We start from the raw sequence: 20,538 nt of genomic DNA on the forward strand, positions 1-20,538 counted from the left end.
AATTTGGTTCAATTTATCGTTAAGTTCTAACTTCAATTTTATTGAAATATTATTCCGCATAAAATGGTTAAGTTTTACAGTCAGTTGTTACATCAAAGCATAATTATTTTCTACACAATTAGAGAAGGGCCACATAATATCATTCTAATGCCGCTAAATCATTTTAATAAGCTTGTTCTGAGCTGGCAGCTCGTAAAAGCGGAAACGCTTCCCATCGCGCTGCTCCAAGAGTCGTTAGAGTCGTAAATTCGGTAAACGCGCTTAAGTGATTTCCACACTAAAAACCAGCGGGTCACTTTGACTCGACTTGACTATTTCAAATGGTTCCTTCTCGCTGGCAGTCGGACATAAAATTTAATTTTATGTACACATAACGCGTACCAAGTCGGCGGAACACAGTTCGACAATTAAACAGCAATAAAAGTCACATTGATGACGTTTTCCTTTGTGGTTTCGCCGGGTTGGTTGATTGTCCGCCGGCAGAGTTTAATGCCCGTCATCATCGACAATTTTTTGACAACTGACAGGAGCGGGTCGGCGTTGAGGTCGACAAATCTGTCACGCCTGTTTTGCGGGTCGAGAAGCACCTGGACTTGGACCGGGGTTCCCGTTGTTTACCCTTGTTTACTGTCAAATAATGGCAGCCTCGTAAAACCCTTAACTTTACGAGCGTCTTAAAAGTGCATCGTAAAATCTATGACCAGCGAGGACCGGAGGGATCCTCGGCGGACCGGCTGTCTGTTTATTTAATTATGCATTTTTCTTATGTCTCCAACTCGAAATGGATTCCTGGGTGTGAAACACTCGTTGTCATTCCGCGGTGACCCGTCATTTGTCCTGGCTTAAATAAGATTGAAGCCCACTCGGCCGACGCCCACTGGACGCGAGTGCATAATACTAATCTGAATTTATGGCACTCGGCAATTGAAACGTCTTAAAACCGAAAACCCCGAATCAAGTGGAAGGTAAAATTAGGAAATTTACGATCGGAAGAATCGGGGGAAGGCGTCGATCCCACGCGTCAAAAACAAAGCAAACGGAAGCGCTGCCCTCGTCGGAGAGTCGCTGAAAGTCCCGGAGTCGATGCATTAATGGGAGCCACTTAACTGGGATTTATCACCTCCGCCCACGGAGCGGTTATGGTGCCATAAAAATCGCCGATGCACAAGGATCCCAGCGGATGAGGTCGCCTGATGGATGCAGATGCGCTGAGTGGGACTCACTTTGCCTTGGGCCGCGCCTATCTGCGCAAATTCTAATTGATGGATGTATTGATAGGCTCTTGGGGTCTTTATCGCTTTCGAATTGGATGCGGGTTCTGTGGGAGCGGTTCCCAAGATCATCACATTAACCGCTTGATGAAAATACTTTCAATGTGCTTGAGAAGTGCGCGTTGAAAAAGCCGTTACCAAACATAATAAAATGAATTGTAAACACGCAAAAAAACCATAAACCATATGGAAACATACGAAAAAATTATAAAAAATATTCTTTTCAATATGTTGTCTTGTAAAAAATGTTATGCATTAGGCCAAAAATTTTTAATCTGATCTCCGTGATATGTTTAAACTTTGTAGACTCTTTATTACGCTTATTTGTAACACAAATAAAAAGTAAGATTTACAATAAATATTAAATCTCTTCGTTGTCAAATGATTGCAATAGCTGATTATTAAAATAAAAAAAGCATTATATGTATAGATAAAATACTTTTAAATACCTATAATATGTTACATTTTTGTCGATAATTTGATTTGTCTTCTTAAAAGTCGTAAAGAAGTAGATCGTTATTATAACTTTTTTTCGTCAAATGAACTCAACAACTCTGTTATTTTATCATGCCATTCGCAGCCTTCTCAAAGTCACCGCCGTGGTAAACATAGTGGCGGTGAAATTAAATACATTTCCTGCCTGTCTCCTAAACATCCAGCGGATGAGCCACTCTGGCGGATTAAGGAAAAGAATAACAACAAATTCCATATCATATTTACGGCCAATAATCGGCCAAAGAGAGGGAGACAGATAGGGAGAGGCAAAAGCAATCAGAATACTAAATCTGATGTACGCCGCTAATTGCGCATAGATTACCAGATGCATGAGCGATATTGCAGGCGAGGCCGCCCAATGCCCAATCCCCGATCCCGAATCCCGAATCCCCAATCCCCAATGTCCGATTCCAGGTTCCAGATTCCGGGGAGCTGGATGAGAATGCGTGTTGGCCAGGAAACGAGTCCTCGTCGGCAAGAGGCGACAGCTCAATGAGAAATTGCGACAGAGACAACTCTATTTGGCCAGTCGGCCAGAGGAAACAGAGGAAACAGAGGAGCCAGAGGAGCCGGGATCGGCGAGACCGTTGCTTATTTATTTCGAATTGACCCATTTGGTAATATTCATAATTTAAGTGCGCACGAAAGCCGCCTCGTCCACATCGCCTCGCTTGTTGGCCACAAAAAGCTGCATAAATTCTCGCTGGCCAGATCAGTTTTTAGTGTGGTGCCATTTGAGTTTATTTGCGATGCCCGCGCTGTCATAAGTTGCCGCCAAATTGTTGCATTGTACCTGCTGCGAGATGCGAGATGCGAGTTGCAGGGAAATCAGAGTTAAAGATCCCACTCGGATCGGCCAGCTTGTAACTCAGAAATCATTAAAAAGTGCGAGATACTTTATGAATTCGTCGTGGGCCGGGATCGGGTGGCCAAACGGATCCGCTGCAGGAATCCGGAGGGGGAGCGGCGTGAAATATGCCCATTAAAATGTACGATCATCCTCGCCTTAAATGCAAACTAGTCTGATCCCATCCCCCCATCGAGCTATCGAGCTGCAAGTCCCAATGAACTGCGGACCTGTTGAACTGCCCGCTGAATTATTGTTAACGATTTGCAGTTAATTCCAGTCATACGTTTTCGGTTCGATTTCATGGTTTGTCTGGTATTGACTTTATTTTGAATGCTAATGGCTCGATCAGTCGATCAAGGATGGGTTCCGAATTGGTTTACCCCTTGGTGATGGCCGCTTGGTACGCACTTGATATTGTGGAATTACTTTTTCGAAGTTTTTAGTTTGATTACCAGTCCTTATCAAATCGTTTTTGTTATTTTGTATACTTCGAATTACTTTTTTATTACGAATCCTCATGTCTGGATTCTTTAAATAAGTTTTTGTAAGAGCCAAAGATTCCCCTGCCAACGAAACAAAGAACTAATTACCCCCATTATCGGATTAATGCAATCGATTAGCATATTCTCGTTTACGATGCGCAATAATTTACATCGCCGAATTTATTATTATTGGCATCTCTTGATTTCTCCTCGTCAGCTGCCAGGCATTTTTAATTTCCAATTGAATTTCCCCCTCACTGTTTTACGGTCGCAGATGCCACTCAGGATGACTCGGGATCCGGGATCGGGGATCTGGGATCCAGGAGCGGGGATCAGGGATCTGGGTTGGTCGAGTCTACCTGTTGAGTGCCGCGCGATTCGCTCGACGGTCATCAGGTTTATGTGGCATATAATTTTTTTATTCCGCCCGTTCATAAAAGAGAAGTCGTTAAAATTTTTGATGACGTTTGTCAAGCTGCCAGCTTCGCCTGCATGGCAATGAATTTTTGCAGTTTTTACCATTAAATCGATATATTTATGACACTCCACTTAAGCTCCATCAAATTAAGTATTTTAAGGCGATTTGACCTGTTTCTGTTTTTGGTTTATTTATAGAATTTAGTTAAGCGAAGCAGATGACAATTTAGTGGGATGATGACTAAACTTTAAATTTTCCATTTTTTTTTATTAAAAAAGTACGTTATGAAAATATACCTTATCTACTTTTTTAAGATTAAAACCAATCTTCAACATTTTGTTATTCGCGAAAACAGCTAGTAATATTTATTTTGCAATTGAAATAAATCCATATTATATTGCAATATAATGTTCTTTGATATATTTTGACAGCATTTATAATGGAAAGCAAATAGGGTTCCCTTTTATATTGTTTTTAGCTAACCAAAATATTTTTCAAAAGGAACCACTTTTTAGGTAATAGCATGCCTTTTATTTTTCTTCCCAGCTGTTAGAAAACATTTTAAAATCCTAATGCTCTCAAGATGCTTAATGTAATTTCCAGTATTCCTTACAGCCCAGTTTATTGTCCTTTCATAAGCAGACCGTTTGGGTTTGACGTTAAATGGCATGTTGTACAGTATGTCTACTTGCTGTTCCAACTGACGTCGACGGGTTGTACACACACACACACCAGCACACCCAACTCCCACCCATTTGACCCCATCCTTGTGGGCATATGTGTGCGTTATTTCGCGCTTGTGGTACTAAATTGGGTGATAACTCCTTTTTAATGGCTGCGCTTCGCCTGGCTGGCTTGTTGCTGTTGTTCTTGTTGCTGCTGCTGCTGTTCTAAGTTTTATTTTTATTTGTCTCGCTAAAACTCAATTTTCGAATCAAACAACCACGAGGATTTCTCGTGGCCTCCATTGGCATCCTCCTCGATTGTGTCGTACAGTGTTTGCCGATGATGCCCTCGAACAGCAACAACATCAGTGTAACAACACAACAACGTTGTCATGTTATTTGTTGTTCTGCTATTGCCCCATTGCTTTTATTGTTGTTGATGACGCAGAGCCTGACGACGACTCTGGTGTGGATTCCCTGGGATCGGGATTGGGATTGGGACTCGGATTCGGATTGAGAGTGGGTCTCGGTTGGGTCGGGGAATTGGGGGGCATTGGATCGTCCTCGTCGTCCGTTGTCACAAATGCAAATAATGGTACAATTGTGCTATGCAGGATTTTAACTGGTTTTATTATTTAATTCCTCAATAGAGCCATCCTGGAAATTAACATTCAACAGTGACCCAAAATAGTATCACAAAGCAATGGTTTTTTTTGGTTGCATATCTGAAAATTCTTCACCTGAATTTCATCTTAACTTAGATTGTATATTTAACTTCTCATCAATTTCATCTTAACTAATGCAATATCATAATTAGTTGTTATATATCCCTTAATTTTAAGTCATTTTATGATACCCCTTAGAACCCTTAAATGTATGCAATAAAATAATTTACTAAGGAGTATTCTAACACTTTCTTAGAATTTAAAAGAATTTCTTCTTTTTTGTGCCCTTTGTCAATAAATGTAATTATCGATTATTATTATCATAATTACACCAAAGTCAAAAGCACTTTCTGTTTGTGTTTAAAAATGTCAGCACCCCTCTTAACTTTAATTAGCGCCGTAAAAATAGCGACTGCTGGTTAAGTCTAAAATTGTCAGGGCCACAAAACAAATAAATAAGGCGCTGCGTGTGCTGCTGCGAGCACGTTAATTGTTAAACAAATGTGCGATTATCACTCACAGAAACAACAGCCATCGGGATGGGGACGGCCAATATTGTCCTTGCTGTTAGACGGATGAAGGCGGCAATCGGCCATGGTTTGTCGCCCATATAAGCCCTATCGCACATCCCGCATTCCCACACGGATCCATTTCATCCGGGCAGGGAAACGGTAATGGGAACGAGGCTCTGCATTGGAATTGTTATGTTTTTCGTATTTAACCTCAGACATGGGCCTCGTTTGTATAAATTCCAGCCAACTGCTGCCAACGATTGTTGTTGCTGCAATTGTGCGCTGAAATTATTAACAACCGAGATGACAACGCAGCAGCAACAGCAGCAGTAGCAGCAACAGCAGTAGCAGCAGCAGCAACATCAGAGTTGCCGACGTCAACGTCGACTTCGACGCATCGTTCATCGCGTTCACATATGGCGGAAATGACACTTTTACATTTAGCATCGCGAGTGGGCCGGAAAGGGACGGCGGAACGAGGGAGGGAAGGACGGGGGAGGGGGTCGCTTACACGGACGCAACACAGACGCCATAAACTTCACTTCTGACAGGCCGCAACACACACGCCAACGGGCCAACAGGCGGATACGTAACGCGGAGCAGCTCGGAAAACGGGACGCGAATACGGACACGGCCATGTCAACGCTGCGGTGGCCATGACTGTTGCTCTGATGCAAGGGTTGCTCGTTACGGAATGGAGGGGGAGGAGGTGGTGGTGGAGATGCCGGGTTGGATCTCCGGCTAATGAATAAAGCGGACTTGAAATATTACCCCGCCGGAGTGGAGAGTTCAGTTCATTCTGTGCAGCTCCCACGAAGAGGCGGTAGTTAGAGAGCTTAGTCACCAGACTGGATCACCACAAATCATTCGGTTGCGGGCTTAGCCACAGTTATCCGTCTGCTGTAGAGAAAACAAAGCCAAATTGCTGGACGAAATGGGGTTTAAAAAACAGATAAGCAAGGATCTAACAATTAACTAACCACTTACAAGAAACATTCTCGAGTATAGGGAATAGTCCCAACCCATTTTGATGGCTCTTATATGCTATATAAACTATATGAGCTTCATAAATAAATAAAATAAATAGTTAGGCCTATGACACGTCTGATACCCACAGATCTGGGTATATCCAATATATATATATTTTAATCAAAAATATATCTCTAACCGGATAAACCTTTAATGTTTTATGTAGGTATATTAATAAAATAAGGATACAATTTTGTAGAATTTGTCGTGTTTATTATTTGTTTTGTAGGAAACTTTCAAATGCTATTTAAAGTGTAATACAACACTGACTACTATTGATGTTAATATTGACTACTATTTGTTTATATACTTGGTTTTTTTCGAACCTTTTTTCAGATCACCATGAACCCGGACGATCTGGAGGACGCTCATCTGTGCATCAAGTGCAACGCCACGATTCTCGGTCTCACGAAGTACATTGAGCACCGGAAACGGAACTGTCTGGTGGCAGAGAAGCAAATAGCGACTCCAACCACCGATGGACCACCCACCACCTCCACTCCCACTCAAGTTTCGCCGACGATAATCAGCAGCAGCAACCTGGACCACACCTACGATGGCTTCCACTTCGCGGAACCGGAGGCGCCGAGCAGCTACCTCCGCAAAACGGCAGCCGGTCACGGGGGCAAGAGCTCCAAGTCCCTGACGGAAGCCTACGAGCTGCCGTACGAACTGGGAGCAGACCTCTTCTTCTCCTCGCTGCAACTGCAGAGCGTCTCGACGGGCGGCAAAACGGGGTCGGTGGCTCGTCAGGAGCCCAGTGGCGATCCCCTACTCAAAGCCGTTAGAGAACAGGATGAGGCGGTGTTCAAGCCCCTCAACTTTGACCACGATTCCCCGGAGGCCAGCGAGGATGAGGAGGACGAGGAGGAGCACGACGAGTTCGATGCCGAGGATGAGCTGGAGGAGTACGATGCCCGGCGCCACTCCCCGCCCACCGTGCCTGCCACCCACACGGGTGGCAAGTGGAGGCCGGAGCACCGCCCGCAGCTCCGCCACCCGCACATCGAGCGCATCGAGCGCATCTCGCCCAGCTGGGACGAGCCGCCCGAGGAGGCCTACACCAGCCACCCGCCGGCGGACCACACGAAGGGCAAGTGGGTGCCGGGCAGCAAGCAGCTGGAGTACCGCGAGAACATCGACCTGACCAAGCTGGAGCAGCCGGGGGCCAGCTACTGGTGCAACATCTGCTGCCGGCGCCTGAAGAGCCGCACGAACTACGAGCAGCACCTGCGGAGCGGCTACCACGTGAAGAGGGCGGATGCGGAGTGCCAGCTGGAGCAGGCCACGCTGGGCAAGGAGCTCTCCCTGAGCAAGGACTTCGCAGTGGGAGCCGGCGAGGAGAAGCAGGAGCCGCGGAACCCGAAACGCCAGAGGAGGGCCAACCACCTGCGGTGCGATCTCTGCCGGCACACGATGGCCAGGCATCTGATGGGGAAGCACCTGATCTCGCACTACCACTACCGCAGGCTGCAGCAGCAGAGTCGCCTGCGCAGGCAGTCCTGCCTGCAGGACATCCTCAGCCACATGGGCAGCATTGTGCGGCACTCGCCCTTCCAGTGCCTGCCCTGCAGCTTCTACGCGAACACGGAGGAGGCCTTCCTGCAGCACTGGCAGTCCCGCGATCACCTGGAACTCACGCAGAGGATGGGCGGAACCTTCTGGTGCGGCTACTGCCAGTTCGAGTGCGACTCCAGACTCCATGTGGCTCCACCTGCTGCACTCCTCCCACAAGGAGGTGCTGCTGGCTCTCAATAGATCGGTTCCCGTGTGCATCGCCCAGAGGAGGCGCCTCCACTGCTCCACTTGCGGGTTGGGCTTCCTGTCCAACTTCCAGCTGCGGCGGCACTTCGCCTCCGAGCACCCCGGACTTCCTCCCTCCGGAACGGCTGCCGATGAGTACCAAAGTAGATTCCGGTGCGAACTGTGTGGAGCTCCACAGAAGTCGCGGCTGGCCCTCCAGCGGCACGAGAAGCACAAGCACCACTTGGCGAGGTATTACTGTGCCATCTGTCGCCTGGAGTTCGATACTCCTCTGGAGGCACGACGTCATCGCAGCCTCATGCAACACAAGCAGAACGCCAAGCCCAAGGAGTCGGACTCGCAGCCTGAGAAGGAAATAGAGCACATGCTAAGGGAGGTCCTGGAGGAGCCGTCTCCCAATCCTCCGCCCAAAAGGAGTAGAGCGGTCAACCCGAAATGTTCGAACTGCCGGAAAGTATTTGATTCACCTCAGGGGCTGGCCCAACATCGAGCCGAAGCTCATCCCACTGACAACCACTTGTGCCTGAGCTGCGGCACCAGCTTTCAATCTGCCCAAGCTTTGGGAAGACACACTCGCAGTTGTCAACCTTTGGCCAGCAGCTCATCCTCTGCCAATCCATCTGCGGCCCAAAGGAAGACAACCTTCTCCTGCGACCATTGCAGTTTCCGATCGCAGTACGAATCCGATCTGGTCTACCACCGCATTTTCCACACTCGACCCGGATCGATAGGGAAAAATGAGCTGCTGCAGTGCCCCCTGTGCCCCAAGCACTTCAAAAAGCACTCGCTTAGAGCTCACCTGAGGAACCACACCGACGAAAGGATATTCGAGTGCACGGAGTGCCTCCAGAAGTTCGCCAGGAGGCACAACCTCAAGAACCACATGGCCACCATGCATGCCAAGAAGGAGGATCGGATAGAAGCCAAGGCGGTCAAGAAAAAGGATGGCGATCAACCCAAGCCGAAGTTTCAATGCGGAACCTGTGGCAAGACACTGGCAAAAAAGTAAGTAAACGTCTTCCGAATAATAGCAATACCAAACCCTCCGCCAATTTGTTACCCAACCCGAGGAACCCGCACAAAGACCGCTAATTAGAATCTCAAAATAGCTCCAGGCCTCCGACTGGCTGCAGCGGAAGTGCTTGCCTTATGAAAGTGTCATGCAACCTATTGCAGTCCCAAAATCGCCCAAATAGTTTGCCATTATAAAAGTCTCGAATAAACAACAAGAAAGGCGGGAAAAAAGGGCGGTTTGGGAATTCCTGCAAATGAAATCCATGCCGGCGCAGGATTGTGTGTTGCATTAATTAAAAATTCCAAGCTGCGAATGTGAGAATAAGTAACCGAAAGAGTACAACAAAATATAACTCATTAAGTGCCGGGCATTCCGGCCAAAAAACGCGGAACACCCCCATGTGTGGACTGCAGCCACAAAGTATGCAATGCACTCGCAAATCAAGCCTGCGGCCATTCCACCGAAAACTGCAATTTGCCCGCTCCCGAAAATAAATATTTTTAGGGATAAACAAAGATGCAGGCGGAAAGACAACAGTCGGGTCTTGTGGTCGGTTCTAATTTCGCACTCTTCGCTTAGGGGAACGCCAAAAACATTATTAGAGTGGTTACTTCTAACGAGCAGTTTGAATAAATCCCTTTGGGTCGGTTTGAGCGGGCAACATTCGGCTAAATTCCACTTTTCGGTCTGGAATCGCACGATTTCCGAGACGGAAAAGTTGTAAGCTTCAAGGGATACGAAAGGGTTTTCAATGGAGATTACGAAAGGAATTTTGTACACTTTCAGCGAGTCATAATTGAACTTTTAATTTGAAGATAAAGACCAGTCAAGTAAAATTAATACAATTTAGACGTGAAGTTGAAACGCATCTATGTTTAATGCTACTAAAAATTAACACCATATTTTACTCCGGGGCTCACCAATTTAAAGGTTATGTTTGCAATAATTATACCCTTGCAGAGCAAAGGGTATTATAATTTTGGCCAGAAGTTTGCAACGCAGTGAAGGAGACACCTCAGACCCCATAAAGTATATATATTCTTGATCAGCATCACCTTCTGAATCGAAATACGTCTGTACGTCTGTCCGTCTGTCCGTCTGTCCGTCTGTCCGTTTGTCCGTCTGTCCGTTTCTGCCCAAACTAGTCTCTCAGTTTTGATGCTATCGTGCTGAAACTTTCCCAAAAGTTGTGTAGTTATTGCACGCAGTATATAAGTCGGAACGAGCCGGATCGGCCGACTATATCGGATAGCTCCCATACGAGAGATTGAAAAAAAAAAATCTCACTCCGTTGTTTTTGATCAGATCGACTTGATTTCTTCCAGATGGCGTTTTCTAACCACTATAGAATTTCGGATTCGAATTCGGATTCGAATTTTATTAAAATCGGATAACTCTATCATATAGCTGCCATACAAAAGATCGAAAAATATATATATAAATAATGGAAAAAAAATTATAACGTCGTTGTTTTTAATCCCAAGAGCACGATTTTCAAAACATGAAGTTTTTTAATAACCCTTAATTTAAGAAAAAAATTTCATTAAAATCCGACAACTTTATTATATAGCTGCCATGGGAGCGATCGAAAAATCTATGTTATATAGAAATACGGGAAATAAAATTACAACATCGTTGTTTTTCATCAAACAAGCATAATTTTTGGAATATAGAGTTCTATAATTACTCTTGAATTACATAATAAATTTCATCAAAATCGGACAAATATATCATATAGCTGCCATACGAACAATAGTCGAAAATATGGAAAATTAATAGAAAAATAGGAATAGTTTCGATGTTGTTTAGCCCTTATACATTTTGAGCGACATATTTGATGACTGCAAGGGTATATAAGCTTCGGCTTGCCGAAGCTAGCTTCCTTTCTTGTTTTTAATAATTATTATACCCTTGCAGAGCAAAAGGGTATTATAATTTCAGTCAGAAGTTTGCAACGCAGTGAAGGAGACACCTCAGACCCCATAAAGTATATATATTCTTGATCAGCATCACGAGCAGAATCGAAATCCGTCTGTACGTCTGTCCGTCTGTCCGTCTGTCCGTCTGTCCGTTTCCGCGCAAACTAGTCTCTCAGTTTTAAAGCTATCGTGCTGAAACTTTCCCAAAAGTTGTGTAGTGTTTGCACGCAGTATATAAGTCGGAACGGGCCGGATCGGCCGACTATATCGGATAGCTCCAATACAAGAGAATGAAATAAAAAATTCTCACTCTGTTGTTTTTGATCAGATCGACTTGAATTCTTCAAGATGGCGTTTTCTAACTGTTATTGAATTTCGGATTAAATTTGAACAAAATCGGATAACTCTATCATATAGCTGCCATAGGAGAGATCGAAAAATATATATAGAATTAATGGAAATAAATTGATAGCATCGTTGTTTTCTATCCCACGAGCTTGATTTTTTGAACATCAAGTTTTTTAACAACCCTTATATTGAGAAAAAAGTTTCATAAAAATCGGACGACTATATCTTATAGCTGCCATAGGAAAGATCGAAAAAAACTATATAGATTTGTTTATAAATAAAATGATAACATCGTTGTTTTTCATCAGACAAGTATGATTTTTGGAGTATAAGTTTTCTTACGACTCTTGAATTACGAATTAAATTTGATCAAAATCGGACAACTATATCATATAGCTCCCATATGATCTATAGTCTAAAATATGGAAAATGAATAGAAAAATCGTCTTAGCTTCGATGTTGTTTAACCTTTATGCATTTTGTTCGACATATTTGATGACTGCAAGGGTATATAAGCTTCGGCTTGCCGAAGCTAGCTTCCTTTCTTGTTGCAGTTTAAAGTATTCTGTACGACTCACAATCGTCCCGATCATCCCGCAAACTCTTTTAAAAATATACCATTCATCCCATCAAATCGACAGCCAAACTATCTCTTCTGGTTTTTCGCGTGCAATTCCCACTCCTGCTAATCAACATTCCCCCTAGTCGTATCACATCAAAGAAACCCATTAGCACTGCCAGATCTAAATCGCACCGTCCAATTCCGCTGCTCCTCGTAACTACTCATAACTTGCGAAGTTTTTCCACTTCACGTTCGCCTCTGCCAACTAATTCCTTAAGCAAACATTAAGTTGAATTGCAATCGGGAGCGAGATGGAAACGGGGACTGAGACTGAGACTGAGACTCGTCGCTGGGGCAGAGAATTTTCCACTTTTCAAGTGATTATTTGAAAAATTTATTAAAATGCTCATTTGAAGTTATTGTTGTGCTCGCTTGATGTAGATACTTTGCTTTTACGACTAACGAGACCAAGTGGCCAGCGGAGCTGCTGCGCACTCGAGTACCCGTCCTCAGGCAAACTTTCAGTGCGGCTCTCTCCCAGGACTCTGGACTCGGGACTCGGGAGGAGCGACGGGAACGCCGAGGACGACGACATCGTCAGTCATGTCAACAGCGGAGCGCTACACACGCTTCCGGAATTCCAGACTCCAGCTAACTCAACTTTTACGGTCGCTTCTTTTAGCTGGCATCTCCTCCCGGAGATGGAAGTGCTAGAGATGGGCGAAAGATGAGGAATGCGAGTGTTTTATAGGAGACAGTCTTTGAAGAATTGTTAAACTTCATAAAGATCCAATTCCATATCAAAAAAACCTTATTAGGCTGGTTGGAGGCTTTCCAATTGAAATACCTTAAACTTTTAACAACACGTTACCTTTATAATTTATTTAAGATCGGAACTCAACTTTGGCATAAATAGTAACCAAACTTTATTGTGTCACATTTTAAAAATTTTATTGAGTATTAAATTCCAAACAACATTTATATGTTACTCCTACAGAAATAAATCCTCTCATGATGTACAGCAAGAAATTGCAACTAAAAATTTAACTTGTTTATCAAAGACCTTTTGAACGTTTAAAACCTGACCAAAAAAAAAGTATATAATTGCTTTTCTTCGATTCAACGTTTTGCAGTTTAAAATGATTTGATTTACTAAAAACATTAAGCTGTAGATATTAAATATTTATTAAAAGAATCAATAGAGATTAATATATTGAAAACGAGGTTATATTTTCAGAAGATTGATTCCATACCTAGTAAATCAGTCGTGTCACGTTCCCATCGCCTGCTGATATCCTCTGCGGATACTTTCGCCAGCGCCGAGGACGAGACAGGACGAGTCCTCCTCCTCCTGGAGGAGAAAGGAGAAGGGAGGCAGGGGAAAGAAGAAAGGAGGTATAAGGCTGAAGTTTGAGGCGTCGCTGACGACGTCGTCGCCATCGCAGCGTCGGGCAATTCACTTTTATTGAAATGGCGTGCAATGTTCTGTTGGCTGCCTCTGCGAGTCGGATTCGGATTTGGACTCGGTTCCATCTCCTGTCTCTCGCCATCTTGCTCTGGCCAATGGCTTTTCCGATCCGTCTGCTTTTCCCGCTGCCCCTTTTCCCACGAGAGCGCTGTTGTTTTTCTTGCCTTGGTCCGTTCGCCTTTTTCCTTTCGGTTTATTTTATTTTGTATTTTAAGTCATTCCTATGGTGCATCATTCGTTTGCCGGCAGTTGATTCTGTTGATGGCACAAAGTGCAGTGCAATTCATTTTAATGGTCGCCGTCGTCCTCCAGTGATCTCGACTCCTCCTCCTCCTCATCCTCCCAGTTCCTCCCTCCTCCAACAAGCTCCATCACTTGAGAGTCAATTCCGCAAACTTGATTTTCCATTTCCAATGACGCCGGCCCGCTCCATCGGAGGATTTAGGGATTCAGCTGCCACATTGCATTCATTCATTTTTATGAATCTGCGAAATTGAGTCGGACATTGTTCGGTTTGCGGTCGGCTGGCACTGGAACGTGTTGTTCGAATCCTCGGTCTTATGTCTCAGTCCCAATCACCCATCCGCCGCTGCGGATTCCGGCATGTTGTTGATGGCCATTGGCAAGTGTTTTGCGCTGGCTTTTTCTGTTTTGTACTCGCTATTCAGCGAAAATGGTTGTCTGCCCCCTCTCACGAGCGTCCTGTCAGAATGCAAAGATTCCCATCAAGTGGTTGCTTTTAAAATCAAAAAGAGGAGTTAAATACGAGGACTGTTTCATGGGGGTATTACCTATAGGTAAATTCAGTAGAAAATTTGCGTATTATTTTATTTAAAAATTTTAGATTTCCTTAAAGTACGCCTTAGTTGTGAGAATACAAATTATTAACTTAATGACAAAAGTTTTACCAGGTGTTAAGTGTCAACGTTTGTTGGTGATTATGATAATAATGACCCAGTTTATTACTCATATAGCTAAAGGCCTAGTGACAATTTAAAAGATAGCGACAACTTGAAATTTATCGTAACTCAAGAGTAAATAAAAAAATATTACTCCCAGAGTTGGACCTTTCCTAGAGCATTTTTGTATCTTTGATTTAAAAATATAATTTCTTTGCTAATTCAACAGCATTTCAAAGACGCATTAGCCTAAAATGTCTATTTAAAATATAATTCTGAAGAATACATGCTATTATCTTTCGTCGATTGTAATTACTTTTCAAACCTTTCGTTTTAAGGGAGTTCAAGGTTTTTACATAATTACATATTATGTAATGAATATCTTAAAAAAATTTCGCAAAATAAGCCAAATCACGTCCTTAGAAAAATGTACACTTAGCATACTCGGCAATTACTGCCTTCATACGCGTTGGTGTCGCATTCAAATCCCATTGGCCGTGCCATAAAGCTAATCCAAATAGACGGGCAGAGCTGAACATTAAAAACTTCAAGTTAAGACCCGGCCAGGAATTAATAACAGCGACAAAGCCAAACAAAGTCAAGAAAGTACACACACGTATCGCTAAAAGGGGTTAAAAGGGGTTTGCGAGGGGAGGAGGGAGAAGGAGGGGGAAGGGGAGGGAGAGGTGGTGGGCTGTAAGACAAGTGCAAGGGTGACATTTAACGGTAATTTCCTGCAACGATTTTTGTTTCGCTCAAGTTTGCCAGATAAGCGCCAAGGAGTCGTCCAAATGAGGGAATAGAAAGGAAGGTATCCCCGGCACTTCCCTAATTACACATGGTATATAAATGTTGCCACGCCCACACGCCTTCAGCAAAGTGGGCGGAGGGGGAGGAGTGCCGGTGCGGTGCAACAACTAATTTCACATGCAGCCCGGGCCAAGGCATCAAAATCCGGCTAATGTCGCGCCGGCGAGGAACAACTCCCAACTTCAGGGGACAAAGGCACGAGGAAAGGCGAGACAAGACTTACGTACCAATTACACGAGCACAGCCAACGGGAGGTGGACCGATGCGCCAGTGGGTGGATATCCACCAGTGATGGCAAGCATGTAGTTACAGGACTCTAGCAATAAACTAGCTGAAAATAGCTTAACTTTATCGAGCACTTTTCTCTTTTTTAATAGAGTGGCTCACAAATTAGCAACTACACACTCAGTGGCGTACCTAGGGTTACTGGCGCCCGGGGCAAAGCGAAAAATTTGCGCCCCCCTACCCCCTCTGTCCAATGAACGTGACAGATTATTGTTTTTCAAATTAATAACATTTAAAATATTTTGAGTATTTGAAGGTTTATTAAGAGAAAGGTTTTAAAATTAAAGAAAAATTTTTTTTAATTTTTTTTTTTAAGTTTTATTTTCTAAAGACCAATATGTTCAGAATATTGTGTAAAAATTTTTAGTCAGAGTCAAACTAACGGAGTTACAGCGTTTTAAACGACCTAATTTGGACGTATTTTAACGTATAAAAATACTTTGAATCGTTTTTCCCGAAAACGCTGTTTTGAAAGTCGGTGAACATTAGAACTCAAAATCTACCGAACCGATCTTTTTCAATTTTTTAACACAAAGGCTCCACATAAATATACAGGTAATCAGGAAATTTTTTTTTAATTTTTAATTTTTTACTATTTTTAAAAAATAAACTAACAGCGATTTTTAAAGCTAAAATCGCACTTTTCACTTTCACGTGCTCCCAAAAATAGACAAAAAATAAATTTAAAAAAAACTCTTCCTGATTACCTCGGGAAATTCATTATCTTTACAACGCATATCACATTTTATTTTTAAGATGATCCGTTAACGCCCTATGATGTTCACCGCAAAACAACTTTTTCTTTGGGCGCTTCGGAAGATTAACCACCACAGGCTTATTTCTAAATATTTTTTTATAATTTTTTCTAACACTCTTTAAAAGTTGAACAATAAAATTTAATTAAGCTCAAAAAATCGTCTTTTTGACTTCCAAGTGCTATAATCATATAGATAGATAAAAAAAAATATATGTAAATAATGGAAAAAAATTATAACGTCGTTGGTTTTAATCCCACGAGCAAAATAAGGATTTTTTTAATAACCCTTGAATTGAGAAAAAAAATCATTAAAATCTGACAACGTTGTTATATAGCTGCCATAGGAAAGATCGAAAAATCTAAGTAGAAATTATGGAAACTAAATTATAACATCGTCGTTTTTCTTGAAATACGAATTAAACAATAGTCGAAAATTTGGAAAATTTATAGAAAAATCGTCATAGCTTCGATGATGTTTAGCCTTTATGCATTTTTATCGGCATATTTGATGACTGCAAGGGTATATAAGCTTCGGCTTGCCGAAGCTAGCTTCCTTCTTGTTATAATTATTTTGTTAGATGAACATGATTTTTCGAAACACACAGTGTAATTCAAATACGATTTTGCGCCCCTTAGATTTGGCGCCCGGGGCACTTGCCCCTTTCGCCCCCCCCTAGATCCGCCACTGTACACACTAAAGGACAATTATTTAAGTTCATCAGATGTGTATAAAAAAAAACTAGATTTTCTGTTGGAATTAACATCATTTCCGATAGGTTAATGTAAGGATATCCCAAAGGTTGTTACAACCTTTCAGGACTGTTGTTTCGTTTTCCACGATCAGAGGAAGCATACTGGTTAAGGACACTTTATCAATTAGATTTCATTGAAGGAGGTTTGGGTGACACCTTATTTCGAGTATAAGTTTGCTAAAACAGATTTTTTTATCAACTGTAAGGTATTTTTACACATTTGCAATTGTTTGTAGCACACGTTCCTAGTCAGATTTAATCTAATTTCCTTTTACCACCTGTATACATGAAAGTTGCAAATTGTGTGAAGAACCTATTAACATTTTTAACGCAGAACAATCTTGTGTCTTTTTTCGTCTTTTATTGCTGGTTTCAAGCTCAGTTCAAAAGCTATCGTGTGTAAAAAGAAACGATTCCAAAACCTAAAAACACAGCTTTCCGAAGGCACTTGGGTCACTTGGAAAAGGACAAGCCGGCAGCACTGTGTGTGCCCACATCCTGGTGACTGACACCGGAAGTCGCCTGCGAGGGGGAAGGGGGACTTGACTAACGCCCCGCGGCACAGAAGTTTGCGCCCAAAAGACAAGACAAGACAAGAAAGACGCTGTCATAAATATTTATGCGAGTTTGGGGAACAACAATGCGAGCGCACCAGGGCAAACATTCAGCTGCTCGAAAGTACACATGCGATTGTCTAAGACAGCCACAGACAGGAGTCCTTCTCAGGGGCTGAGCCAGCCACCCACTAGCCCCCTTCTGCATCCTGCATCCTCGTGCAGCTGACAATGAGCGGCAGGATACGCTTTGCACCTGCCGCACCCGCGACATGTTTGCTCGGCGCTTCGGTGGCGGCGCGGGGAGGAGCATCCGTCGAGGGCACGGGCATCCCTCTAATGGATGGCGTGCAAAAGTTGACACAACACCCGGACAGAGCCAACAGCTTCGTCCTGGCCTGCAGCTGCTGCACTCCGCCGCCTCTCCTCTCGGAGGGGTGTTGATGACAGCTCAACCCTGTCCCATCCCCCCAGCTCATCCTCCGCCCAAGGAAAGGAGCGTTGAGAAGGGCAAAGTTTTCATCGCAAGGCGTTTTCGTCAACTAATCGGCAATGGAGCTGCTGCCAGGAGACGCCAGGATATGCCAGGATACGCCTTCCTGTCACAACATCCCCGAATTGAAGGCGTTCATGTGGATTCTCGGCGCGTTTCGCCTTTGAACAGCTTTTGCAAATTAAGACTGGCTATGTGACTGACTTAAAAATATGGTTAATCTCCGCATTTCCAAACTGCTGACAGTCAGTGTAGAGCATTTCAAAAATTCCGAAAGGTGGATAAAAACTTATTCATATTAAGTCAAAACGATTTGTTATGCTTACGTTTATCTCTACTGTAATCATTTTGCAATATTTTTTGAACAAAGAAACCTATTTTTAAACCACAACCAAAATTAAGGCTTAATGTAAAAAAAACTTACAATAGTTACCCAATTCAGAGATACCCATAACTTACCCTTCCTGAAAATTGTCACAATTGCAATAAATTTTTTGAAATCTTACTAGATTTTTCCACAAAAACATTCAGAAAATTAAATTAGAGTGGTTTTATGTTTTGCAATATACTAAATATGTATTAAAGAACAGTATGTATTGCTGCGGGGTAGAAAATATCTTGCTTTCTATTTTTTACTGAGGTTTCGTTGAAATATGAATTACAATAGAATTGTTTCAGCAGCTATAACCTGACTCAAATTAGCCCGAGACTGCTGCAATTCAATTTGGGAAGTAATGTTGCCTGGTCTGGGCCCATGGAGATACCTCCCTCTGCTTCCCGAATGCAGAGACAAACGTATTAGCGAGACAGACGGTTATAGCTGGGAAAACTCAAGAACTTGCCGGAGAAGACGAGGTCTGGAAAATGCATTTGAGGAAATAAAAGTTAATGTCGGAGGTGAAAATACAACTGGGAGCTGGCAAAACGAACCGAGCGAAAGATAATTTTGTTGTTCGCTGTTGGTATTTTGTTGTAGTTGTTGTTGTTGCATCTAATTCGCTTTGCTTTCTTTCAGCATTATGTTTGTGTTCCTGTTGTCCCGATTCCGTTGTTGTTGCCCCCCATTATCCTTGGCAACAGAAGCAACAGAAACAAGAACAATTTACGGCAAACTCCTGCAGGTAAAATGGCATCCTTTTGTCAAGTCCTGCAATACCTTCAAGGAGTTCCCTCCCCCCACCCACCGCCTCTTCTTATCCCACCCGCCCTTCTCCAGTTTCCAGTTCCCAGCTTTCCCTTCACGTCATCCTGTTTTGTCGCCGTCGTTGTCATTGTCGTTGCTATTCAAACTCCATACAAAGTGACATTTCACATATCAACGACGCCTCCCTCCCAGCCCTCTGGTCCTTCCTCCCCCGCTCAACTTGCGATGGCATCATTAGAAATGCATGACAATGTTGTCTTACCCCCATTCACCAGACTGGCCACGCCCCATAGCCCTTAATGCCGCCCACTCTCCCCCGAATCCGTTGTTCGGTGTTCTCTCTCACACGAATTTAGATTAAAGATTGAAACTTTGTTAATGTCGCGCGTTATTAAGAAGAATCTTTTCCTTCTTGAATGCCAAATGAGCGGAGCCAATGTGGGAATAACGGGTGGGAATAAAAGGGTGTGTCCAAAGTATTTCAAAGATACCTACATAGTAATATCTGAAAAGATAAATAAAATCACATCTTAACTATCCCAAATTTAGAAATGCTTTTATATTCATGTTTTAAATATCTGCGATTAGAAAAATAGGTGAGGGTTTTTATATTCCAAATTTTTTCTCTATTTCTTGTTGTTTTACCTTTTAATGCCTTTTGGAAAGCATTCTTCTAACCATTTAAATAAAAATTATTTTTACATTAGGGGGTTTAATATCATGAAATTGGCTTTTTTAGGAGAGCGCTTAATAATTGATATGGTTTTTCATGTTTTTACATGAAATTCCACCTAAGTTATGAAGTACGCAACAAATTGGTTTTCCCAATACGGTAGTGGGAACAAAAAGTAAAAATAAATGATAAAATAAATTTCTTTACGCGGCAACCCTCCCTTAAGCCATAGTTTAAGAGTCATTAAGGCAAATCAATATTTTTAAAAACACACGAAGCTATTTACCGACTAAATTAAAGGCAGGGCCACTTCCATTGAAAACTAATTCTGTGCTGGCTCATTGGAATCACAATGTTGCTCCGTTACCGAGAACTCCCTGGGAAACAGGCCAAAAACGAGGGGAACGCTCAGCTGTTTCGATTAATTAGCATCCGTAATTGATGTGCAGAAAAGTTTTGCCTACGAGGGTTTGCATTTGCATTTTGCGGGTCCTTTTGACTGAGCTGCGGCCGGACAAACGTGGACATGGCCAGGAACTGGTCTGGCGGAATTTTGGATTTGGCTTTGGACTTGGACTTCGACGTGAACGTGCCCCGTGTCTTTGCCGTCCATGAAACGTGACTTTGGTGCGAATTACTTTTGCCTTGATTTAATGTAATTAAAAAATTTCCAATTCCAACAACAAAAGGCGGAGGGAGGTTTTAAAC

At 43.0% G+C, this 20,538-nt stretch overlaps 1 protein-coding gene across 1 annotated transcript in view; it reads left to right on the forward strand.

Moving 5' to 3' along the window:
* LOC108094398 (zinc finger protein 808) overlaps positions 1-20,538 on the forward strand; it is a 38,336-nt gene that overhangs the window by 13,675 nt on the left and 4,123 nt on the right. The window contains 2 exon segments of the mRNA XM_017194966.2: positions 6,724-8,069; positions 8,071-9,156. Of these exon segments, the coding sequence (XP_017050455.2) occupies positions 6,730-8,069; positions 8,071-9,156 (2,426 nt within the window). The 5' untranslated portion in view covers positions 6,724-6,729.

Source organism: Drosophila ficusphila, unplaced genomic scaffold (genome assembly GCF_018152265.1).
Source record: "Drosophila ficusphila isolate 14025-0441.05 unplaced genomic scaffold, ASM1815226v1 contig_607, whole genome shotgun sequence".
Lineage (NCBI taxonomy): Eukaryota > Metazoa > Arthropoda > Insecta > Diptera > Drosophilidae > Drosophila > Drosophila ficusphila.